Source organism: Rhea americana, unplaced genomic scaffold, assembly GCF_003343005.1.
Source record: "Rhea americana isolate MKP2758 unplaced genomic scaffold, rheAme1 scaffold_29, whole genome shotgun sequence".
Classification (NCBI taxonomy): Eukaryota; Metazoa; Chordata; class Aves; order Rheiformes; family Rheidae; genus Rhea; species Rhea americana.
In genome coordinates this window covers 2626836-2651856 of record NW_028186412.1, presented here as the reverse complement: position 1 = coordinate 2651856, position 25021 = coordinate 2626836, and the positions used below count along the sequence as shown (strand labels likewise).

Sequence of the window (25021 nt, the reverse complement as noted above, 5' to 3'; positions counted from 1 at the left end):
TTTACCTGTTTTGCTAAAGAGTTTCCTGGTAAAGTTAGAAAAAAGTTAGTTAATGTGAGCCTGGATCACAGATGCTGAGTGGAGAGTTTCACGTCATGAAGAAATTTGGTAGTATTCTGTGGACAGAATCCAGTTGATTTGGCAGAAATTTGCTAGCGTCAGACACTGGAAGGACCAAAGGCTGCCCCTGCTTTGACTTTCGGACAGCTTTCCATTTGGAAATGGAAAGTCTTGTCAACTCTGTGCTCTTTTTTTCAAGTCAATAACTCAGTGTAACTACAAACACAATTTCCCTCAAACTTTTAGAATATTGTTTCATTACATGACATTTTGAAAAAAGTAAAATTGATCTGTTAGCTCCAAGAATCTTTAATACCTCTCATGGAGCCATTTAGCTATAATTAATAATAGACTCCAGATTGTTTAACTTTCGGAATTTATAAGTGTTTCAGTCAGCCTGTGGCCAAGACAAGGAATCTGAATTTTAAATTCGTTCTTTTTTCCCCATTCCCAACTGTGTGGGGTTGGGATTCCTAAAGAATTAATTTGCTCAGTCCCTGCCTGCTTCCAGGAGCAGTGTTCTCAGGGTTTGCACTGTGGCAGAGGAAGTGAGATTGACCATGATGTCCAAAATATGAGGATCTGAGGAACTACTCTTCCTTGAAATGTATATGCATTAACCCATTCTCTTACTAGGCCTTTTTTTACCTTCTTGACAGATATGCCACCTACAGTCGTATTTTATCTGTTTTATATCAATACCATTCTCCATAATTTTATGATTCTGAATGTTTCTACAGAGTCACATGGAGGGTGAATAATATGAATCACTGGTTCCAGTCCCCTGCAATTTCAGATGATCCTAAAATAGACTAATAAAAAGAATTCACAGAATAACTGCTCCATGGCTTGTCCTTCCCAACAGCACAAGCTATAAAACACTCCCCAAGATTCTATAACAAACTAAAGCACAAAAGATCAGAAACCATGAAAAAAAGAAAAAAAAAGAAACTTATGTTACAGAAAGAGATCGAGGACATTCAGAACTTCATGTCCTTGGTCTCTGTAGCAGGAGGGAATTTATGATGTCAAAGTGTGCACTGAGAGCATATTAAAGAGCGACTCTAGCTTATAGAAAACTCTCAACATCTTGCAAGATTGTGCCACATCTTTACATTTTCCTCTTTCCTTGATACATATTTTCTGACCTTTATCATCTCCGTAAAGATATCCAAAATTACAAAACTGCTGCATTAAGATTTTCTTGGGTCATTTTGTTTTATCATTTTGTATATCATTGGAAGTTATGTCATCATAACTTCTAGCATCTGTGTAATCAGTTCAGCTGTAATCTATCCTGTTCCAGGAAGTTTTTAACATATATAGTAAAGATTTTGCTGTCTGTTTTGAGGTGTGGGGGGATAGGAGTTCAATCTTATAGAGTTAATATTTTGGGTAAGTGATATATTAACATTACTTCCTGCAATATTTTTTCTTCTTTTCTGACTATGTCTCTTTCTGGCATCTGTCTTCTAACCCATCTTCGTTTGTGAACACAAGCATAATGCATTTAAAAGGACACTGTCAAGGTACTTTATCGTTTTCCAACTCTGCTTTATTTTCTGTTGTTTATGACTACCCCTTGCTATCTTGAAATAAAATCTCCCATGACAAACGTGTTCTCCTGTAGCTCACACAAAGCAATTAGTTACTGAAGCTCATCTCGTAAGACTGAAGGAATTCTGTACTACAAAATAAAACAATCATTTTATTAAATAGAGGAAATATGATGGATGGCATGGATTTGCAAAATAATATGTAAAAGAGTAGGGAGCTCGAATTTCGGGTCTGCTAACCTTGACAGTGTTCCTTTAGTAGTGTCTTATTTTTATATTTGTTTAGGTTTTTTAATGTTATCCATATTTGAGACTTTACTACTACATCYTCTGCTGCATCCTTTTCTTTGTTTCCGTAAAAGCTGGCCGTAAAGTCAGCAAAATTCTGGCTTTGATATTGAAACAAATGTAGCAAGAACACTTAGAGCAATAAATTGTGTTTCTGCCTTTCCCTTCCTTCCTCTCCCTTTTCCAATGAACACAAATTGTTTTCTGTTTTATGGGAGATCCCTGACACTCGCTTTGAATTCTTCACATGGCATTTTTGTCACGTACAGGTATTGTCTTCATCAAAAATAACAGAGGAACATTTTTCTGCAGCTGCCAATTAAGTGAATTAGCTAAGACTTTTACTATAAATACAGGCATTCTCAAAACATCTGCTGTAGTAAATAATGTCTAAAAGTTCAGTCATGTGTGAGTTTACATGGAACTTCAGGGGGTTTTAAGTGTCACGCTAAACCATTGTGAAGTTCTGCTTTGTCACCACAAGGCTGAGGACATTTCCACTGAAAGAGTTGGGAAAGTTCTGCAGAGCTATAAGCAAAACTTTTTGAGGCCTACTGACATTTTTTTTAAAATGAGGATAGATTGGAAAAACTGCACAGTACACACATGAAACTGTATATCATGTCGATCAGGAGACAGAATACTTCAGTTATAATTTACTCTTGGTGGTAATTTAATGTTTTTAGTAAGTGTCAAAATCCCATTTTCTTTCCTACCTCCTAAAGATCACTACCTTGTAAATTAAAAGGATTTTAACAATAAAAATAAATATTTCTCTTTGTTATCCAAAATAAAGTTGTACCAAAAAAGTTATAAAATTATTTGAAAACACTGACTTAAAAAAAAAATATATGGTGAAATTGGTTAACAAAATTATCCCCCTGAAATTAGCATATTTCTTTTAAAGGTAACTGTCAGGATGGCATCATAGTGCACATATTTCTTCAAAATATATATTTCTTTGTGTTACTGTTTTATACATTTGTATTTTGGGAAAAGGTGATAAAATATCTTTGTTTTTTATAACCTGTGTTGCAGCTGGGGAGGATCATGCGTGGACCATTTATGAAGTTTGTAGCCCATGCAGCCTCCTTCACCATTTTTCTTGGTCTGCTTGTCATGAATGCAGCTGACAGATTTGATGGCACCAAACTCCGACCCAATGAAACAACAGGCAATGTAAAACAGCTGTTTAGGATGAAAACGTCCTGTTTCTCATGGATGGAGATGCTCATTATTTCTTGGGTAGTAGGTAAAGATTAATTTTCACTTAAATCTTTCTTGCCATGTGAAGTTGGACTCCTATTTAGTCCATTATTGTTAATGTTATGTGTAAAAATTGCAACAAAGACAGTTTATTCGATTGGCTGCATCCCCGCATGGCCTCATGTTTCATCCTAGGTGTCAGCAGGCCTTCAGTGTGTCTAGTTAATAAGAAATATTCAGGTCAAGGACATAGGTGAAATGTACAATGGCTGAATATGGATGAATATAGTTTTATAAATATAAAAAAAATGTCTACAATTTCTTTATTGATTTGACTCTGGCTGAGTGCCAGTTCCCAAGTGGAAAGATTTCCACGTCATAGGCCAACTATTTTTGTGTCTAGTTGTCCCCTTCCGTCAAGATTCTCTTGTTTTGCAAATATTCCTTCAGAATTAATAGAATACAGGCATTATTGTTGACAAAAGAGAAGCAGAGTCTAGATCTCTGAATATTCAGTGGTGGATTTTCCTCTCCCAAARTAGGCACAAAATGAACACTGTGAACTGTATTAAACTGATCTGTACAGTTTGTTGATGCATTAGTGTTCAGTGTGAGTAAGAACCTAAGCATAGACCCTCAAAAATATTTTAACTAGTTCATTTCTGTTTACGGGTATGATTCCATTTATTCTAAYAGGTTTTAGGCACCTAAATATTTTCAGGACAAGGGTTCTTAGTATTTGTTAAGTCAGTAATATGTGAGAGTTGAAAACAAGCGAAGTAAAATCTGTTCCCCTTCAAGAATCTATGCATATAAAACCTTTCGATTTGTGAACTTTCCACGATTGAAATTGGAGCCATCTGTACATAAACTGATTCTTATAGCATTAAAAGAGATTGACAGGCTTTATTTTATTGCTTGGTGAATATAAATTAATATGGTTKTGTATTATGGGAGTAATATAGCAATTAGATTTCCAAGTATTGTATAAATATMTATGATTTCATCTATTAATACGAGAGTAAATAATGATCTTTCAACTTGAGAGCTTTTAGTTTGCTGATTTAATCTATATTTATTTTTTTCAATGTCATACATAAGCAGGTAGAAATTTTTGAAAAAGTAACTCAGAACATACGAATGTAGCATTACATTTTAACTACTGTAGTTATTGTTATAATTGGCCTTACCAGAAAGATTACTAAAAGGGCCTCCAGACCATTTCATTAAGTACTGTAAAAAATTGTGACATTATTCTAATTTAGTTTTTTAATTAACTCTCTTTAGAATCCTAGGAATTCAATTCATGATTAAGAAAATTTTATATTCAAAAGAAAAATTATTTGTCCAAAAGAAAAGACACAATACATAGATATCATATTCATATATTTGATCATTAATGCAGGAGAGTTAGTAATCAAACAAATACAACCTTTGCCTTATTGAAGAAATAATGGATCTGATTCTTTCTTACATGCTTGTTTGTCACATATACTTGCAGTTTCAGTAAGACAGACTATACCCAGGGTACGCTGCAAATGAGGAAATGTTCGTTCTGTTATTTGTTCTGCCACTGTTATATGACCATACCAGAGCATTTCTGCTCTTTCAGTCTCTTTCCGTGTCTGTAATGGATGGGGAATACTCACTTCCCATTCTTCTCTTTGAGTTATACAAGCAAAAGCACTATGAAGAATGATTATTATTACTCACATGAGGAAGAAGTACTGGCATGTATATGAATTTGCTGGTTCAAGGATTTTAATGTGCATTTGAACTCCTGCTGACCAAAATCGCTTTGAGTTTGACTGTAATCAAGAGCGTATCCTGTACATAATAAAATATCAAATAAAATGAATGCAAAGCTAAAACGAACACAGTTTTCTCTGTTCTGTTTTACACAGGCATGATATGGTCTGAATGTAAAGAAATTTGGTCACAAGGTCCAAAGGARTACCTTTTTGAGTTATGGAATATGCTTGATTTTGGTATGTTAGCTATTTTTGCAGCATCATTCATAGCAAGGTTTATGGCATTTTGGCATGCATCCAGAGCCCAGAACTTCGTTGATGCAAATATGAAAGATCTGACAAGTCCCACACTGGARCCCAACATAAAATACTACACTTTGGGTGAGTTGATTACACACAGTTAAAATTTTTTCTTGGATCAAGAAGAATTGATTTTYTGTTAATATCTCCAGCACTTTGGTTACATAAAATGCTGCTTAAGAAATTGCCACTGCTGTTTCTCTTTCTCATCTCTATTATATGATCACTCTTCCCTTTGCTACACTCATGCATCTCTTTTTAGGGCTGTTCTAGAACCCAGAGCACTGAAACGATACGCGTTAAAATAACCCCATCCTCATCCCACACTCTTTTTTAAGGTCATTTTAGTCCAGGTCATTTCATTAATTCAACCACAAACATACCCTGCAGACATTCACATTGGCAGAGCTGAGATCATGGTGTAGTGTAATCCAGAGGCAGACCTAAGCAATGAGACATAGATCTTCATAAACCATCTTTGCAAAAAGAACTAATGTATCTTTTAATTACAACCATTTCTTTACTTAGAGACTCCATTATACTATTTCARTATTTCTCAAAACTAATCTCTTTGCCAGTAGGAGATTTAAAAAGTTAATAAACTTGCTCAGCATATCGGAGAAATAAATAGAAGCTATATAGTCCAAAATGAGAAAAGGTTAAACTCTGTTTGTATGTGCTCATATGGACACATCTCTCTCTGATAGTTTTCTCTATATAGTGATTACATTGATTTATACCAATACTTCAAATACTATTTCTGATATTCATTATCCAGACTGTACAAAAAGCAGAGCAATTAATAAATATTCCAAACCCCATTAAACTGTAATTTTCTAAATTTTACTTTCCAATTTAAAATTTCAGATAGAAAATAATAAAGTTTCTAGTTAAGTATTAGTTCAGTTTTAAATAATACCGCCTTGAAAACCTTGCACACAGAGATTGAATTTATGTTCAACTTCTGGACATAACAAGCATTACTCTTCTATCTCATTTATGCAACAGAGTATTTTATCACCTAGCAAAGCAGTTTCTGTTGATATTAGTTGTGAGTAGGGACTCTGTTTTGCAGTTAAGCAAAGTTGAACCTCTTTTTTAGTGTGTGCATGTACRTTGCAGTCTGCTTGTGTCACATTTGTGTATGTTAATATAGCATGGATAATATTCATAGCAAATAATTAGTGGCTAGGTTTTATCATAAACTAGTAAGCACGGTGCAGCTCRTCTGGAGACCCAAAAGACATGTGTTTCCTAGCCTACACAGAAACATCTGCCATTACATTTTATTCTTGTAATCTGAGACAAACCTAGCATAGATACGTCTACTGATGCTAAAGTACATAGTACTTTGCTGTATAGACATTTTGCTCRTTTGAATTCAGTGTGTAGTGGAGTTTACRGCAGACATATAATAAACTTAGAAAACTAAATAATATGCATATACCTGCAAGAAATGAACAGCAACTGACAAGGCAATGTGTATATATATACATATATATATACTAATTGAGACTTTGTTACGCCTTAATCCATACAGTCATACATTTGTTTGTCATATGAATATTAGCTTGGCAGTTAATTTCCTCAAAGAATATTATGTTATGTGTGAGGACATTTTGATGCATGAAAGAATGATAGAAATGAGTTTGTTGYATGCCAGGAAAAGACTGTCACCATTTCTCTGTAAGTCAAAGATAGAACAGATGGAAAAACTGGAGAAGCATCATAGTTGTCCCCATCCTTTGGGCTTGTGAATGGCACTTTCTGATTTCAGCTCCCTACATCTGAACMGTTCATTTTGGATAGCACAAACAAATCAGACACACATTTCTAATTTGCTTTGTTCACTTTTCTTCACTTGATACTATAAGCTGAATTTTACTTAAATTGTTTGAAATTCAACTCCAAAAAGTTATTTCAGCAGCCTTTCAGGCCATTTTAGTTGTTTGCATTTCTTTTATAATAAGCGGAGATCTCATCAATATAGTCAGTTGGAGTTGTGAAAAGGATTTAGATCCATCGTAGTGCAATTCAGTTGACCAAAGATGAGTGACTAGTGCCATTTGAGTAGCCAGAGATCTTCTCCCTGGCCTCCAGCTGCTTCTCCAAAAAGACCTCTCATAGTTCCAGACCTGTTCTACTCTTTCAGATACCCTAGGCATGTCTTGCGCACGCCTTCCCTTTCCTCTCTCTATCGCTCATTTCTCAATTTTGTCTCAGTTTTATCAAATTCTCTTCCTTTCTCTCACTTTATTTCTATAGCAGAATGTAAGACACTTGCTGAGCACTGCGAAGTAGCAGCCAGTCACTACTGGCACTATTTGAGCAGTYGTACTTGGCACATGGAAGTCCCAGGTAATAAGGATCTTAGTATTCACAGCTCCCAGTGATTTCACTTAAAGGAGGAAGTAGGTTTTCTGTGTTCCTTAGCTTCCAAAGGGTAGGCATAGCTRCTCCTTATTTTTAGACAGTTTTATAATTTATCTCCTTGTGAAAATACATGATGCAAAATACAATAAAGRGGGGGAAAATGCTGTGAAGACGGTACCTCAAATGTTTCAAATTTGCATAGCTCCATTGCCTTCAATTCCAATTTACACGGGCTCTGGTTTACTCTTCTGTTACCAAAAGGGAGGACTTAAGTKAGCAACCTAAGGTGGGCATGAAAATCTGACAGAAACTCTCATCTTTGTTTCTAGCAAGAATAAACTGGGATCCATCTGATCCTCAGATCATATCTGAAGGCCTGTATGCAATTGCAGTAGTATTAAGTTTCTCCAGAATAGCCTACATCCTGCCAGCAAAYGAAAGCTTTGGACCCCTGCAGATATCACTTGGCAGAACTGTGAAAGACATCTTCAAGTTCATGGTGATATTTATCATGGTGTTTGTGGCTTTCATGATAGGAATGTTTAATCTCTATTCCTACTATCTGGGAGCAAAAAAAAATGAAGCATTCACAACGTAAGTACAATTGCAATATTCATAGGCTGTTTTTATGGAAAGTCAGTTTTTGTATTCATTTTACTAATTGTTGTATAAGGTTTGCATCTTTTCTGAAATCTCTTTCTGTTGGATCAAGTGGTAATTCTCTCTCTYGTTCTGGTGCTCATACATTATATTTAAAGTCAGAGAACAAGCTCTTAATTCCAAAAACACTGCTAAATCAGAAAGGACAGGCTGGGAAGTCAACGAGCAGTTGCCCTTTATATGTGAGAGTAGCGGGAGTGCATGAAGCTCTGCCTTGGGATGAATAATGAGCCAATGGAGAGCTCATTGGACTTGTGGGCATATCAAGGTAAGTGATGTTGTGATGGGTGTCTGCTACAGACCATCTGATCAGGAAGAAGTAGAGGAGGCCTTCAGGCAACTAGAAGAAGCCTCACAGTTGMAGGCCTCRGTCCTCATGGGGGATGTTAACMACCTCAATGCCTTCTGGAGASACAACACAGCAGGGCAGAAGCAGCRCAGGAGGTTACTGGAGTGCATAACCAGCTGACACACCTGAATGAGGAGCTGGCAATGGGAGGYGCTGTRTTGGACCTGATATTTACAGACAAAGAACCAGTTGGGGATGTGAAGGTCGAGGGCACCCTTGGCGGCAGTGACCATGAGATGGTGGAGTTCAGGATCCTGAAAGAAGAGAGCTAAACAAATAGGATCACAACCCTGGATTTCAGGAGAACAGACTTTGTCTTGTTCAGGGACCTGCTTGGAGAATCCTGTGGGATATGGAGCTAGGGGAAAGAAGGAACAGGAGAGCTGACTGATTTTYAACCTCCTCCATGCTCAAGATTGGTCCATCATCACGTTACATTTTTACTCTTAATTTCATTGATTGTTTGTTCTTGTCCCATCRTAAGAACAGAGGTTTTGAATCTGTTCTCTCTATCAGAAGTCCTTTGGTATACTTTGTTATACCTCACCTTTTTAGCTGTGATTTTAAGATAAATCACTTGAGTGGAAACTCAGTCTATTCTGTGTCCTGCAGCTCTTCTTCACTTAATTTCTAGCTGTCAGGGTGTTCAAGCAGCAGTTGTTATGAAGCATACTCATCCAGGAAAACAAAATTTGCCAAGAAGAAAAAAAGTAATTACCTCTTTCTTTATTATTATTAGTTCATATAACATATATAAAGTACCAAAAACTGCAATTCATTGATAGACAAATAATAAATTATAAGCAAGGAGATAACTTCACAACTAAAAAGATGACAAATTTCTTTTAATATTTTTTTCTTAACAATAATGCAATAATATCAAAAACATCGTTTGCTACTGCATTTGGCTCATGGGGAATTGACACGTGTTCATCAAAGCAAAAGAAAATATGCCTGCAAGTGGGTGGAATGGCAAAAGATATCTCAAAAGCTATATGTATAATATGATAAGGAGGAAATATATTTTAATATATGTATAAAAATCAAAATGAGAAAAATTCAGTATCACCACTCTGGGTGGGTGTGGGAATAGTGAATACTCAGCTGAAGAATTAGGTTTTGGGAAACTGCTRTTTTGCAAAATGATGATTGAAACTCAGTAATCTTGTCTCTTTCACTATTTCAGAATGTTATTTCATACTAATGGTAAAATAGTTCATACTAAGTAAACTAATAGTGCAATTATAATAAARTATTTACAAATTAGTTATTTTTGTAATTTACGTTCACATTGCAGGTTAGCATACAGTATGCAGTTTAAAGTAATTGATAAGTGAATTGCTTTAATGTTCTTTTGAAGATGTACAATTAGTTCCCAAACTGAATGAAATGCTTTTATTGTCAGTTCTACAAATGTTTTAAATGTTTAGAGCCTTGTATTATGAAATGGCCAGTATATATGAAATTAAGTAATATACTCTGCACAATATTACTCTGATAATATTCAATGTTATGATAAAACCAAAATTTGTATATTATATAAAAATGGTAACTGGCATTTTATACAATAATATACAACTTTTGTTSAGTAACATATGTGTATTTTCAATTTCTCCATTTAGTGTTGAAGAAAGTTTCAAGACATTGTTCTGGGCTATATTTGGACTCTCAGAAGTTAAATCAGTTGTCATCAATTATAAACAYAAATTTATTGAAAATATTGGTTATGTCCTTTATGGAGTCTATAATGTTACCATGGTCATTGTCTTACTGAACATGCTCATCGCAATGATCAACAGTTCATTCCAGGAAATTGAGGTAAAAATTCCATTTGTGATGAAATAATGCTGGAYTTACTTTTACATCTAATTGACTAAATCTGGAAAAATCTTTTTATTGTCATCTTAAGAATATGCTTTTTGAGAAAAATAACACAGACTTTTTGGGTAGATTAGCAAAAAATACTAATCCCACTATCTATTTTTATTATAAAATACAAAAACTAGCTGGAACTACCACTAAGCTCTGTAGTAGTAAAGTAAATGGAAACTTAGCTTCACAAGCTTGCAATAGTAAGAATTAGACTGGACTAAGAGACTTCTGTGGAACTACATTATGTTCCCAACACGGATGTGCTGAATCTTTCCTCGTTTGTAGTTATTATTTGAACAGTGTCCCTCTCACTGCAAGGATGGTCTTGTTCCTCTGCTTTGACCTTGTAAGCAGATCTTAAACATACTGTTTCTTTTTGTTTTTTTCAATTAAAGAACCGTTACTTTGATCCTTTATAGCGAATAAAACTTTATCATCTGACAAAGTAATCAGCATGAAATTTTGTATGYTTGAGGGAAAAAAAAGCTAAATCATATCATTTTAGAGAAGAGGGAAGCTGATGTCCAGAACCTCAGGCCATCCCAACGTTTCCTAGGATATACTCTTGCCATACTGCAGCAGAATCAGGTTTCTGGTTGTGTGACACTGCTCTGACCCCAGCTCCTGTGCTCTGGTTTCGGACTACAGTGTTGTCCAGCTTGAGCAAGAGCAGCATGTTCTCCAAGGAGATTCGAATTCTTCTGACCTGACCACAGAACAACCAATCAGGTTCAGAGCTCTAAAAAACAGGCGATTAGCCAAAAAATCTAGTGACTGAATACAAACAGATTCTAAAAACAGTTACAGTAATATTGAGCCATATTGAGTCCCTGAGCCTGACCTTTCTGCAGAAAAACCTCTTGAGCTTTACAAGGAGGAATAAAATCAGTGTTTTGGCTCTCATAAATGCTCAAGATAAAGCATGGTGATGACAGTATGCCTGGTTTAATCATATATTTCAGCAAGTGAAAAGAATTAGGTAAGAATCATCTGATTATCTTATTTTTTAAATTCATATTTAAAGTATTAGACCAAAATTCTTTATTTAAAATTCTGATGCTATATCTTCATAAAAAAGATAATGGAGGAAGTGAATTGAGACAGAAGAGACAAAAAGGTAAGAAACCAGAGCTTGTAGTCTCAAAGAAATGTTTGCATTTTTGTTATGTTAACAAAGAATTGTTCCGTATTCTTTACTGAACAAGACAGTGTTGAAAACAAGTAAGTAGTCAAAGAGGTACTGGAGGATGAGTTTGAGTGTTGTCATCAAGCTTTAAATCAGGCATTGAATTGTATACTTTTATCAGTCTGCCTACAAAGAGCACCAAACAAAAAGTCTACCTTTGTGATCCTATATTACAGACTAATAACACTCACTCTGGAGTAAGAGRTGTTTAATTCAAATTCACTTTGTTCTACTGTAATTACAATACTTTGTATGGATTAATAAAAAAGTTCCATTCACTGAAGTTTGGTTTTCCTAGATTWTAAACAAGCTCTTGATCCTTTTAAGAGTAACTTCAACCAACTGCATTCAAAATACACATAAAATTTGCCTGCAGCTTCTTCAATAGACAAGATGGTATTAACATTGTATTAAATAGCAATGTTTTGGTTTTGCAGGATGATGCTGATGTAGAGTGGAAATTTGCAAGGGCTAAACTTTGGTTTTCTTACTTCGAAGAAGGGAGGACTCTTCCAGTACCCTTCAACTTAGTGCCAAGCCCAAAATCTTTGCTGTACCTCTTACTGAGAATCAAAAAATGGATCTGTAAACCATTTCTGTGCCAAAAGAAAAGTTTTCAGGAAGATGCAGAGATGAACGAGGTAACTTTATAGTGTATGCGCTGATTTTAAAAGATAAAAAACAATTTTCATCTTGCATTGTTGGTGCTGACCTCTTTTCTGATGAATTTCCCATCTACTTAGTCCAAAGTGATACTTCTGAAGTCAGTCAGTAGAAACAAACTGAAATTCTTTGTTTTCTAATGTAAACACTTTTTTAAACTTACAGTCACTTAAGTTCAAAAATACTGTTCTAAATTTAGAGTTCTTCCTCCTTATCACAGAATAAATGAGGTTAGAAGAGAGCTCTGAGGTCTCTAGTCCAACCTCCTCCTCACAGCAGAGTCGGCKATGAAGTCTGACCGGGTTACTCAAGGCTTTTTTCTGGTTGGTTCTTGAAAACCTCCAAAGACAGAGACTGCGCAACTCTCTGGTCAACTTGTGCCACTGCTGGACTGTCCTCAGAGAGAAATTTTTTTGCCTGATATCCTKTCTCACTTCTCATATTTCGATTTATACCTGGGGTCTTTTGTCCTACTATGCACTGCTGTGAAGAGCCTGGCACCAGCTCCTCAGTGACCTCCCTGTAGGCACTGGGGGCTGGTGTCACTTCCCCCAAAGCCTCCTCTACTGCTGGTTGTTGAACAAGCCCAGCTCTCCCAGCCTCTTCTCACAGGTCAAGCACTTCAGCCCCAGCCATCTCGGTGCTATTCGTTTTGTYACCAGCCTCCAGGTAGAGATGACCCATTAACCACTACCCTCTGAGCCCAACCATCCATCCAGTATGTTACCCGTATGGTTATCCACCCATCTAGACTGTAACCTCCTAATATAGATACATGAATATCGTGAGAAGAAAATGTTAAAAGCCCTGCTATATCAAGATAAATGACCGATGCAGTCATTTTTTCAAAGGCAATCAGGATGATCAAGCAGAATTATCCTTGGTAAATCCATGCTGACTGTTGCCAGCCACCTTCTTCTCTATGTGCCCAGAAACGTGCKCTAAGAGGACTCACTTCATTATTTTCCAAGGTACCAAAGTGAGGTTGAGCAGCCTGTAGTTGCCCAGATCATCATTTGGGCCTTTTTTGGAGGATGATACTGAGAGTCATCATTCTCCAGCTMTTGGCTCCCAGTCTGCATGATCTTTCAAAGATGATAGAGAGCAGCCTTGCAAACACATCAGCCAGTCCTCTCAGCCCCTTAAATGCAGCGCACTGTGTCCCTTGGATTTGCACTGGTCAAGTCCTCTCAAGCAATCCCTGATTCAAACCTCATCCGCTGCTGGTTGTTCTCCTCCTCCCTCAGCCTCTTTGCTATGCAGAGTCCTAGGAGATTTTGTTGCTGAAGACTGAGGCAGAAAAGGCATTGAGTACCTCAGCCATAGCTGTCCCGTGTCAGTGCATTACCTGCCCTGTTCAGCAGTTGGCCTGTATTTTCCTTGTTTGGCCACTTGCTACTAATATAGCAGTAGAGGTTCTTATTGCCCTCATATCTTGTAAATGTCAGCATTAGGTGAGTTTTGGCTTTGCTAACACTATCCCTATGTGCCTGGGCAATGTCTCTAAGTTGCCCTTTTGTAGGTTGTCTCTGCTTTCACTAAGAATGCAGCATTCTGTAATCTGTTTTATTTACATGATAAGTATAGTCATGTACTTGAGTTGATTCATTACTATATCTGATAGGCTTATGAAAAGAGTTTATAGTCAGTGTCTTTTCCTTGCAGTGTCTTGGTATAAATTAAATTAATTACTTTGTGAGAATATAGGGCATAGCACATCACGTTAGGTGATATTAGAAGTGTGCAGACTGGCACTGTAACACGTAAAGGAAGAATGTAAAACAGTAGGCAATTGAGCGTATGGTAACATAACATTCACAGGAAAAAAAAAGACAGGTTTGTTAAAAAAAAATACAGATGGTAGAATCAAATGTGGCCTTTCTGGATTTTTTTTTTTTTTTTTGAGTGGATAGTTGTTAAACTAGATAGTAGAATAATCCTTGAGTCTGTCATTTGCTCTAGTCATTTGACTGAGGACCAGTAAAGAAATTAGGTGCTTGTGTCAGCTCTTTGTTACAAATCATAGAATCATAGAATCAGTAAGGTCGGAAGGGACCTCTGGAGATCATCTAGTCCAACCTCCCTGCTCAGCAGGGGCACCTAGAGCATGTTAGACAGGGTTGCATCCAGGCGGGCCTTGAGGRTCTCCAGAGAAGGAGACTCCACAACCTCTCTGGGCAACCTGCTCCAGTGCTCCGTCACTCTCACAGGGAAGAAATTCCCCCTCATGATCAGGCGGAACTTCCTGTGSTTCARTYTYTGYCYRYTGCCTCTTGTCCTGTCACAYGGGACAACTGARAAGAGTTTGTCCCCRTCCCCTTGACACCCTCCCTTCAGATACTTGTACACATTGATAAGATCCCCCCTCAGTCTTCTCTTCCCCAGGCTGAAGAGGCCCAGCTCTCGCAGCCGTTCCTCATAGGGCAGGTGCTCCAGCCCTCTGATCATCTTYGTAGCCCTACGCTGGACTCTCTCCAGTAGCTCCATGTCTCTCCTGTCCTGGGAAGCCCAGAACTGGACACAGGACTCAAGATGAGGGCTGAGGAGAGGGGCAGGATCACCTCCCTCGGCCTGCTGGCAACACTCTTCCCAGTGCACCCCAGGAGACCATTGGCCTTCCTGGCCACAAGGGCACATTGCTGGCTCATGGTCAACTTGTCATCCACCAGCACTTCCAGGTCTTTCTCTGCAGAGCTGCTCTCCAGAAGGTCAGCCCCCAGCTTGTACTGGTGCCKAGGGTTATTTTTCCCTAGGTGCAGGACTCCGCACTTGCTCTTCTTGAACCTCATGAGGTTCCTCTCTGCCCAACTCTCCAGCCTGTCCAGGTCTCTGTGAATGGCAGCACAGCCCGCAGGTGTGTCAGCCACTCCTCCCAGCTTGGTAACATTGGCAAACTTGCTGAGGAGGTACTCTGTCCCCTCATCCAGGTCATTGATGAAAAAGTTGAACAGGATGGGAAGATGCGAAGAACAGTTTTTCATGACAGATGTAGTCAGGATTGTCCCTTCTCTGCCATCTGTCCTCTGTTTAGCTCTCCTCCTTCCWTTTCACTGTTATTTTTCCTTTCCTTTTTTTTTTCTGCATTCCTGCTCTTTGGCCTTCCCTGTCCTTATTCATATTGCATGTTAATATTACTGGTTGAAGACCAAAAGAGAAAAAAAAATAGTTGCAATCCTAGCAGAAAAAAAATCTAGCTATATGAGAAAAAGTTAAAGTCTGTGCGTGTTACAAGCTTCTGTCTCTGGCTAAATACATAATAGATTATAAAAAACAAACACAAACACTACAAATACTGTCACWAAAATCAAGCTTTTTATTGGCTTCAGATGTCTCTTGTACACTACTGGTCATTGTTTTAGCATTTCACAGATCTCACTTCATTTTATTTGGAAAATCGCATCCTAATAATGTAGTTAATATCTATCTGAGGTGATAATACATTTGTTTGAATTTTTAGTGACTCCAACATTTGCAAAACATTTTTAAAGCTGCTTGGTGTAAATTGATTTTACAACTTCAGTGGGTAACAAGGATATCACTGAAAAGTCATTACTTTAAGGAGATATATATAAACTTCAAACTAGGTGATGGTGAGAAGTGGCAAATTGGTGGACTTTTTCTTATTCATTTTGTTTATAAGTTTCTGAAGTGTATAAGTAAGCTAGAACCTAACTATTAATGAGTAGTTTTAATAAAACTTATGTTCCTACATAACTTAGGTGTTCTTGACATCCCATTCTTGCACCCTAAAGAAAGATGCAGGGTTTTTATCTTTCCTCTCGCAGATCACATTCATACCTAGGAATTCAGGTGGCTAAAAGACGCAAATTGAAATAATTACCAATTCTAGATGGAACCCTAAGTAAGGTTTATGTCTAGTTTTAAAGGAGCATCTCTGAAGGACTGCTGTGAGAATGCAACTATGGTTCATCAGATTTTTTTCTAATCCTGAATTAGTTTTTAGTTCCTTTTTAGTCTTTGATATTAATGCTTTCTGCCAGCTGCAGATTCTGGAATATCAAACATTAAATGAAATGTGCTTACTTCCCAGCCAAGTCAAAGCATACTTCCCAAGCCAAAGTAGCTACAAAATTTCAAGTAAATTTTTTTAGAAAGGAAATCTTACATTGAAAAACCAAAAAGCAGCTGGACTTAATCATTCATTTCTCAGCTTTTGCAGTAGAAGGACTGATACTGCCAGATGATTATATTTTTTCTTAGCTTTTGGAGTGCCACCTGCTGTGGAGTTGACTTTACCAGAATCCATTAGGTACAATCCTTTGCACTTCTAAAAAACAACTAAAATGTTTTTGCACCACATTTTGATCTGTTATTGCTGTTGTGGGGCTTTCAGAGCATCTTCTCAAAGACATTATCAGGCTTCCTGTTTTTTTTCACTTTGGACTCACCACAGTGATTGATCCTACTGTGACTTCTGAGCCGGCCATACTCAAGGGAAGAGCTGCTGCAAGCAAAATGACCTGTGTGAAGATCAGATAAAATCTATCAGGATCAGACTCATGATTTGGTGGCTTTGTCAATGCTAAAAATCAGCAGTGGCAGATATCCTATAGAAGCTATTTTCTTGAAACATGGCCCTTCAAAAAAATTACAGAACAATTAATTATTAAAAATCACTCACTCAAACCATCGCTCTAAGCTTTCACTTGAACAATACAAAAATTGTTATTTTCATTTACCTAATATACAACATAGAAGCTGAAATTCTCACAAATGAGCTCTGGTTCTGGGAGTTCAAACTGAGTCATTTTCTGGGAATCTACACTTGTCTAAGTCCATACAATTTACTGGCATTTCAGGTCATCAGCTGTCTCTGGCAATTGGATTTAAAACATTAACAAAGTGCAACACAAAACAGCTACAGTAATTACAGATGACTATTCTAAGTGTTGCATTGATTTTCAATTAATATTAGAAACTGACCTAACAGAAGCAAGTTGGAACAAGAAAGTTTTTTTCTAAGAGGAACTTGCTTCTGTTAGGTCATTTCTCCTTTCTCACAGTACTCCTGGAGAAGATCACTGGAGTATTTAAATTATCTTTTTTCCTTTCAGTTTCTTGTGTGCTGATTTTCAATAGATATTACTGAATACTACTTTAGCTATTAATATGGTAAACTTAGTTTACTCCTGTAGTTTCCTGRAGAGGAGAAGCCATAGACATGAAGCTTAAAGAGAATTTACAAATTTTGTATAGAAACAAAGTTATAATGAAATCTTGGCAATCTCTGCCACCAAGTGGTCGTTCAGTACTGGCCAATAAATGATATCTCCTCTTATAGTTATATACAGGTAGATTTAATGATGTTACACACTTTGGATTTTCATGACTACTCTCAAATTGCAGTCCTCTTAGTTAATTAAAAGTACATTGTTCATCCCCCAAAAATGCAGACTTCTGAAGCATCAAAGGTAAAATGAGGATGTTACAGTATGTCTTTGCTTTTAGCAGTTTACAATTTCTCATTTTACTYATTTCACCAAAAATCATTGATTGTGCTATTTCAAGTAAAAATCAAGATTATTATTTAAATTAGATGTTTTAATTAAATTTAAACTTTTAAAATGGTCCAATTTAAAATAAAATTGAAACTGGTAGCCGATATTACAGATTGCACTTGCATTTGGAGATTACGTGTAAAGTGATAAGTRACATTGTTGAATAGTATCACTATTGCAAAGAAAGTTAGAGCTCCAGAACAGTTGGATCACTGGCTGTGCTGCTGAAGTCAGCGCTTATGTCCTGGAGCAGCTTTGATCGGGAAGACTTTCCTCTGCRTCTGCAGAAGAAGCATACTTTTCATTCTACCATATTATTTCCAGAAATAGTTCCTTCACACTTAAGACACTAGGAGCTGAAAAAAAAAACAGGAGGCCCAAGAGAATGATATTTATTAATTCTGAAATCCTGAAAGATTTAGTGATTACACAGTCATGTAAACTCACTACCCACTACTTTTTAAAAATAAATCAGAAACATAGATTAGAAAGCATACTTAAATAAATTATATTTTCCAAATGTTCAAAATGTTTAAGGTAGTTTTATTCAAGCAATAAAAAGCAACAATAAATAACTCTCTATTTATATATCCTTAATTCAGTGTCAGTACAAATTCAGCTGAATATGTCAGGGATAAATATCAATCATGYAGTATATATCTTCAGTCATTATTTTTGTATATTTCAAGTAAATGTATTACGAATAGATACATAATTTAAAAGTGTGTTTATATTGAAGCTGTAAATCTTTTCTAATGAACAAAAAATTTCCAAATTCAATATGAATTTTACATTAAATAAAATTTAATATATTTCACCAATAAGAATAACCCTTTCTTCAGGGAAGACAATCAAAGTACAATTACTAACCAGAATTTAAATAATATTTAAATTGCTCCCTTTTTGGAGATTTATGAAAACTATTTATTCATCTTAATTTGCTTTACCATAAAAGTAAACCATTTTCAAATAAAGTCACTGGAATTCTAGAAAATCAGAAAACTTMTAATGAAAACTCTCCACAGGACCTAGGAGAATTGAGAATTTTAATTATGTCCWCGTTGCTGATTAAGTGAGTGCATCTGATGGCTCATTCAGCATTTTTRTACCTATACAACTCCCAAATCTGCTATTTTAGCTTTGGCTTGTGTTAGTACATGCAATGGAAATTAGAACTAAGCTCTAATAAAGCCATCTACGGAGCCATTTATTTTTATCGTTTTCCAGCTGACATGAGGTGTGTATTTATCACATACTCCACATTCCTATTTCCGTTTCTTCTCAAAGCTCAGCCGCAGGCAAACTCCCGTTACACGTTGGGAGGACGTTGTGGTTGGAGGCGTAGGAGGGATGGCTGCGGGGAAGCTGCAGCTGTTGTTGGTAGCGGGCGTTGCAGCGCCTGCTCCCGCATCATGCCACGGCTATGCAGCTGGAGTACCTCACCATCCTTTGCTTTCCYGTCCACCCAGCCATACTGCTGTGTATCCCTCCTATTACCTGCCAAGCTCCCGAGCGCTCTAGTTTGCTTAGCTCTAAGTGCTCAATACCATAAAATACAAGGATATCCAATAGAGAAAACCTCACTAGAAGTACAAGATGATCCCACAGGATCTGAGACATTGMAATCATAGCCTTTTTTAAAAAATAATAATAATTTTATTGTGACATGTCAAATCGCAGAGAACTGACTTTTTGATGGTAGTCCCACTTATTCATCATCCAGGTCAATCATGATATATTATTAATCATATATTTTTTTTAATTTCTTGTAATGTTATGCATTGAACTGACCCCATATCTGTCAAAACTCATATGATCCACTTCTTTTTGACAGTTGCTATTGACTCTTACTGAGGTCAARATCATTGCTGTTGAGTCTCAGTCCATCATTCTGTAATGTGGTCCTTCGCAAAGCCATAAATTAGTAATGTGTCCRGGCTGGTACACACACTGTGCTCCATCTTGGAGTGATGTCTCTTCCTTTCACCATGGGTAGTAAAGAGAATGCTGTTCAAAAATATCCACTGATGATCTGGTGGTTGCTKACATGAACTGCGCTAACCTTCAGTCAACCTTAGTTGACTAACCTTAGTGCAAGTGACAGGAGAAGCAAGCTCATGTATTTTGTGATAGGGGAGGTTACCTTCATTACAAGGAAGTGTTAAAAATGAAAAGAGACAATTTTGCCATCRTTTCTTCCCTTCCTGGGTTTCTCGCACTCCCTGTGCTGACCCCRTCTCCTGCAGCTGCACCAGCCCGTGCATGGTGACACAGCACAACCACGAGGTGAGGTGGGGCTTCCTCTTGCTCCTCTGGGCRTGGACTGAGGCAGCAGTGGGTGCTGTGCAGAGCGAGAAAGCTGCCTGCTTCCTGACTTTCCTATAATGCAGTCTGAAGGAGTTAATTTGAATTTGTGCGATGAAATTCTGACTGCAAGGGTACCAAAGTATAAGACCCTTCTTGAGCAGGGGGGTTGGACTAGATGATCTCCAGAGGTCCCTTCCAACCTCAACCATACAGTGGTTCTGTGACTCTGTGAAAACTTCAGAACAATAATTGAACACTTCAAAAAAAATGTTAATATTCTATCATATTTGAAATATTTCCACGAAGTAATTTAAATGTATGATTCCTGTATTTATTTCTTATTATAAATAATGTTTCTGTTTTAGCTTGGTCAAAGGAAGCAGTCAAGTGTAAGAAGCTCAGATGAAATCCACTTAAACAGTTTAGACAATCCTCCAAGACAGTATCAGGTAAAAAATCAGCTTATTTTTAAACAAAATAAAGAAGTAGTACAGCTGATGGGTCAGACTGGCAGCATGAGGACAGTTTTGAATTTATGTTAAACAATATGAATTGTGAATGAATGCACAGATCTTRTGTATTTCAAAAATACATGCAATGACTTAGTATTTACAGTACAATATTTTTGTTTGTTTCTTGAATCTTTCCTAAATGCCATCCATATAATGCAGTGTTTTTTAAAGAGTTCAAAAAAGTATTTTACTTTCATAGGCTCAGTCCTCAACTGCACAATGCAAATTAAGAAAACCAAAAACGGAAGAAAAATCTTTTCCCAGTGAATTGGCTAAGGCAGCTTAGCTGCGTGTGCCACATTTTTATATTCCAACACCCCAAAATTACAGTTCGCTTGCAGCCTGGTTTCCCTGCAGTCCTTTGCAATACTGGTACGTTCTGCTTATTCTTTGATTCACAAATGACTGCAAGTTATGTGTGAGGGCGTAAAGAGATCCAACACAGCCTGCAGGAAGGCCAGCTACTGTGGCCAAGAAACTGCTTCTTTCCTTTCTCTCATAGTACCACAAAGCTGGTGGGAAGGAACCGGCAAGAGCTGCTTGGTAGAATAGGGCCATCTGAGTCCTGCAAAAGGGTGTGGAAAAATTAAGTATCAATATCTTTTTTAACCATAGGATAGAAAAAGTTTGCCTCCTTAAGCAGGATACTCTGCACTGCTCTTACATAATATAGYGTCTGTACAGGTTTATTCCAAAAAATGACTTTTTGCAGTTTGCCTSTTATGTTATGATGCAGTGATAGATATTAAGATTGCAAAGTTATCCCGTAAACATGAGGATGTGTGGCTTTGTATTTGAAACATTGTCAGATTATTAGACTAAACAGTACAGCTGTTGACCTTGCAAACATGGCTGTAATGATGCTCTGGAATCACTAATCTAAGATAATTCACCTCAGAAGGACTTCTGGTCAGGTCTGTTACTGTGGAGACAAAAGCAGACACATAAACCTATGTACATTTTCTATTTTGTAATGAAGAACAAAAAATACTGTGTTGTCATGGTTTACACCATATGAAATTATTAAAACCGGAGAAACTGCCTCAAAGGTAGTTAGAGTCTTTTTCCGTGTAGAAGCAATTTAAACTAATGGCAGAATTAGGGGCAGTATTCAACTCTCYTATAAAGGTAAAAATTTACACTTGAGCTGGTTGGGCTAGGTCCCCCTTATAAGTGGAGAGGGGTAGACATTCAAAGGGTGTGATTTATTTGGTCAGTTTTAGAGGTTTGAGATGAATTGTGCTCTCAAGWGTCCATAAAGGCAGTTTAAGGTGACTGCCTCAGATATGAATATTGACATTATAAATTATCTGTATTTGGTCAGATAAGTCCCAGCTAAGGTGCCTAAATGACTCTTAGAACATGAGTCTCATTTTCTCTAAGCATCACATTGGGAAAAAATAACTTATTGGATAAATAAACTGTTTGCATAAAGATTTAGTAATGAGCACTGCTGATGAAGGTCATTATCATCTTCTGATAACAATAAAGACTAGATGTTTTCACCTGCATGCAGATCCAAGGTGCAGCTGATATTAATCATCCTCATAGACTCCAGTAGTAGTCTAAATAAAGCTTTTGAATGCTAACCATAGGAAGATATATTTAGTTTTCTAGCTTAACATACACATATGTATTTTTGAATAATAAAGTTTGAATATCTAGTGTAGATGAAAGCAGAGATTTTTATGAAATACTCCTTTACCTGGGCAAATGCTGGACTGGAATGTCTGAATGCAAGAGATTACAGAGGTCATATGTTGACATTTCATAACAATACTAGAAAGTCCAGCTARGAAAATTTCTTTCTTTTTTTCTTTCTTCTCCACAGAAAATAATGAAGCGTCTCATTAAAAGATAYGTACTGAAAGCTCAGATAGATAAAGAAAGCGATGAAGTCAATGAAGGTGAGTTTGTTTATAATTATGTGTTTATATCAAATGAGAGAATCAAAACAAACTACTTAAAATGAGTACATATGCCACCTGAAAACATGTTTTCAAAATAGTTGTTTATAATATACTTGACATTTTCACAATGCAAGATACAAAATTAATATGAGATTGAAATTAAAGAGATGTAGCTACTGATCTCTGCTGTCCCACCAGAAGTTATCACCAGCCTGGAGCCCACATGTCAAGAGTGTTTGCCCCTTTGAGTAATACTCATGCGTATCCTGTAGCGGGGCTGTATTTAATGCAGTCTTTCTGGCTTTTGAGGGCTTTGCRGGGGCACTCCCAAATGAGTTCTCACTTGTGTGGAGATGTGTGTTTATAAGGGAAGTGTTCACATATTTCAGCCTTCTTTTTGGTGTGATTTATTAGCTGGAGACTTAGAGCTGGCACCATTCATGGTTCCCTGGTGAATGCACTACACAGAAATGTTCTCTTCTGTTTGCATCCCTCCAATGCTGGAGAGACACTGAGTGCAGCAGGAAAAGCAGAGGAAAGCTCTCTTCCTAACAGCACGAGGCCTTGCYGTTGGCCAGAGAGGCTCAGCACCCATGGGTTCCTGTATGCCAGCCCACTGCTCACCCTCTCTTGTAGCAGTTTGGTGAACTGGTGCGATCTTTCCCAACTTGTCTGTGTCCTGTACTGCACCTTCATAGTCCAATCTATAAGCTACCGTTCACTGACAGGTCACAAAAAAAATCCCACTTTTTCTGGTTCAGCAAAGAAATACAGAAATAACCTGTGATAACTGTGAGACTGGATATGCTATTTTTTCCTTCGTTCCTTAACAGTGTGACCTAATGTCTCCTATAGGTGAACTGAAGGAAATTAAACAGGACATCTCAAGTCTCCGTTACGAACTCCTTGAGGAAAAAACTCAAAATTCAGAGGACCTGGCAGAGCTCATAAGGAAGCTTGGGGAAAAACTGTCAATTGACTCTAAGGAAGAAGAAAGCAGGAGATAGCCTGCATTTTAAAAATGCAACAAAACATTAACAATTCACTTAAAGCCATATTTCTGTTTTTCTCAAGTCTAGCTCACATTTCTACAACAGATTCAGAAATTAAATCATGTCAACTCYTTATGGAAAAAACACAGTGGCAAATCCTCTGTGTCTGTGGTAGAGAGGAAATATCACTTGAGTAAAGGTATTTATTTATTCTTTGCCTGCTGGAGAAGAGTTAATTTTAGGTCATTCTAACATTCAGCTTACCTCTTACAGAATGCCAGTGGAATCTTGATAAGCCCAGTCACTGAAGACTAAAAGCATAAAGCTAAAGATTTCCTGCATAATTTTTTGCAAATTTCTGTTTGGAGCGGAAGAGGAAAATTCCAGGCTTTTAGATATTTATATCAAAATCTATTTAGTTTTTCAAAGAAATCATTCCTAATAAGCAAAAAATAAATAAATAAATAAATAAATCTGCCTTTCTTCAGAATCTACAGGATAATGAAGTAACTTATTTGAATGTTTCCTTGAAAGGTAGGTAGCTGGATACTCAGAGCACTGTGTTATACTCTTCCCTACTTACCTCTTTGTTAGTGCTGAACTATCCTGTCAGATACCTAAGTTCTTCTGGGAGGCAGTGCATTAAGAAAGAAATATTTTCCACCAAGTATATTAAAAGCTCTTGCTGAGGCCTGAAGAAAACTCCTTTAATCCAGATGTAGTTTATTCTTGAAGCTCTCATCTATTTAAGAATTCCAAACTTCTCCAGGTTTATCATGTGAATTAAAACCCTCAARGTGCAGGGAGGTTTGAATGTAAATCTGTTAACATTTTTGTTGAAGTTGGAAGAAACTAAATCATAAGATGCAAACCCTTACTCTGAATTCTAGCAATATCATTCATTTGAAACGATGATTCTTCATAGTTAAACTTGTTTAAGTAGTTGAAATTTGTTCAAATCTGTCCTTAGCAAAAGGAAACAGGTTGTTCCACAGCAGTAGGGACTATGAAAGCTAATATACTATGGAAATGCATTTCTTGGGTTTTTCTTTTTTTTTCTTTCTTTCTTTTTTTTTTCTTTTTTTTCTCTTTTTTTTGAGAAATCTCAATTCCTTAGCTGAATTTCGTAGCACATATTTTTTTAGGGATCTCCTTTTTAAATTTGGTTAAAATTAGTGAAAGGGCTCTGATTTTTTTTCACAGCAACTTCAACATGTGTAACACACCTGTAAAAACCTTATATGTTCAGGAAACAAGGCTAAAAATTACTTGTCAGTAATTGCTTTTTTAATTAGCTTTGTGAAACTTATTTATTGTGGAACGTATCAGAGTGTTTCCACCTCTCCCTTTTTGATTGGAAGTGTAAAAAGATTATTTTTTAAAGTGTTTAGCTTCTAGCTGAATTAGCTGATAGTCCTTTTTAAAATCGTTAGTGAAATCATTGTGTATTTTCATGGGAAAAAAAGTGTGTTAAAAGTGTCTTTGAAACCAGAAAACGTATAAATTCATGGAGAAGA

General features: G+C 36.8%; 1 protein-coding gene across 1 annotated transcript in view; it reads left to right on the top strand.

Annotated features, from left to right (window-relative positions):
- The window catches only part of TRPC6 (transient receptor potential cation channel subfamily C member 6), a 37595-nt gene extending 13028 nt beyond the window's left edge, over nucleotides 1–24567 (top strand). Inside the window, exons 4-11 of the mRNA XM_085309016.1 lie at nucleotides 2943–3156; nucleotides 5015–5242; nucleotides 7864–8128; nucleotides 10166–10361; nucleotides 12039–12242; nucleotides 20456–20539; nucleotides 22434–22509; nucleotides 23368–24567. Of these exons, the coding sequence (XP_085165142.1) occupies nucleotides 2943–3156; nucleotides 5015–5242; nucleotides 7864–8128; nucleotides 10166–10361; nucleotides 12039–12242; nucleotides 20456–20539; nucleotides 22434–22509; nucleotides 23368–23519 (1419 nt within the window). The 3' untranslated portion in view covers nucleotides 23520–24567. The remainder of the gene's footprint in view (nucleotides 1–2942; nucleotides 3157–5014; nucleotides 5243–7863; nucleotides 8129–10165; nucleotides 10362–12038; nucleotides 12243–20455; nucleotides 20540–22433; nucleotides 22510–23367) is intronic.
- The last annotated feature ends 454 nt before the right edge of the window (nucleotides 24568–25021 follow it).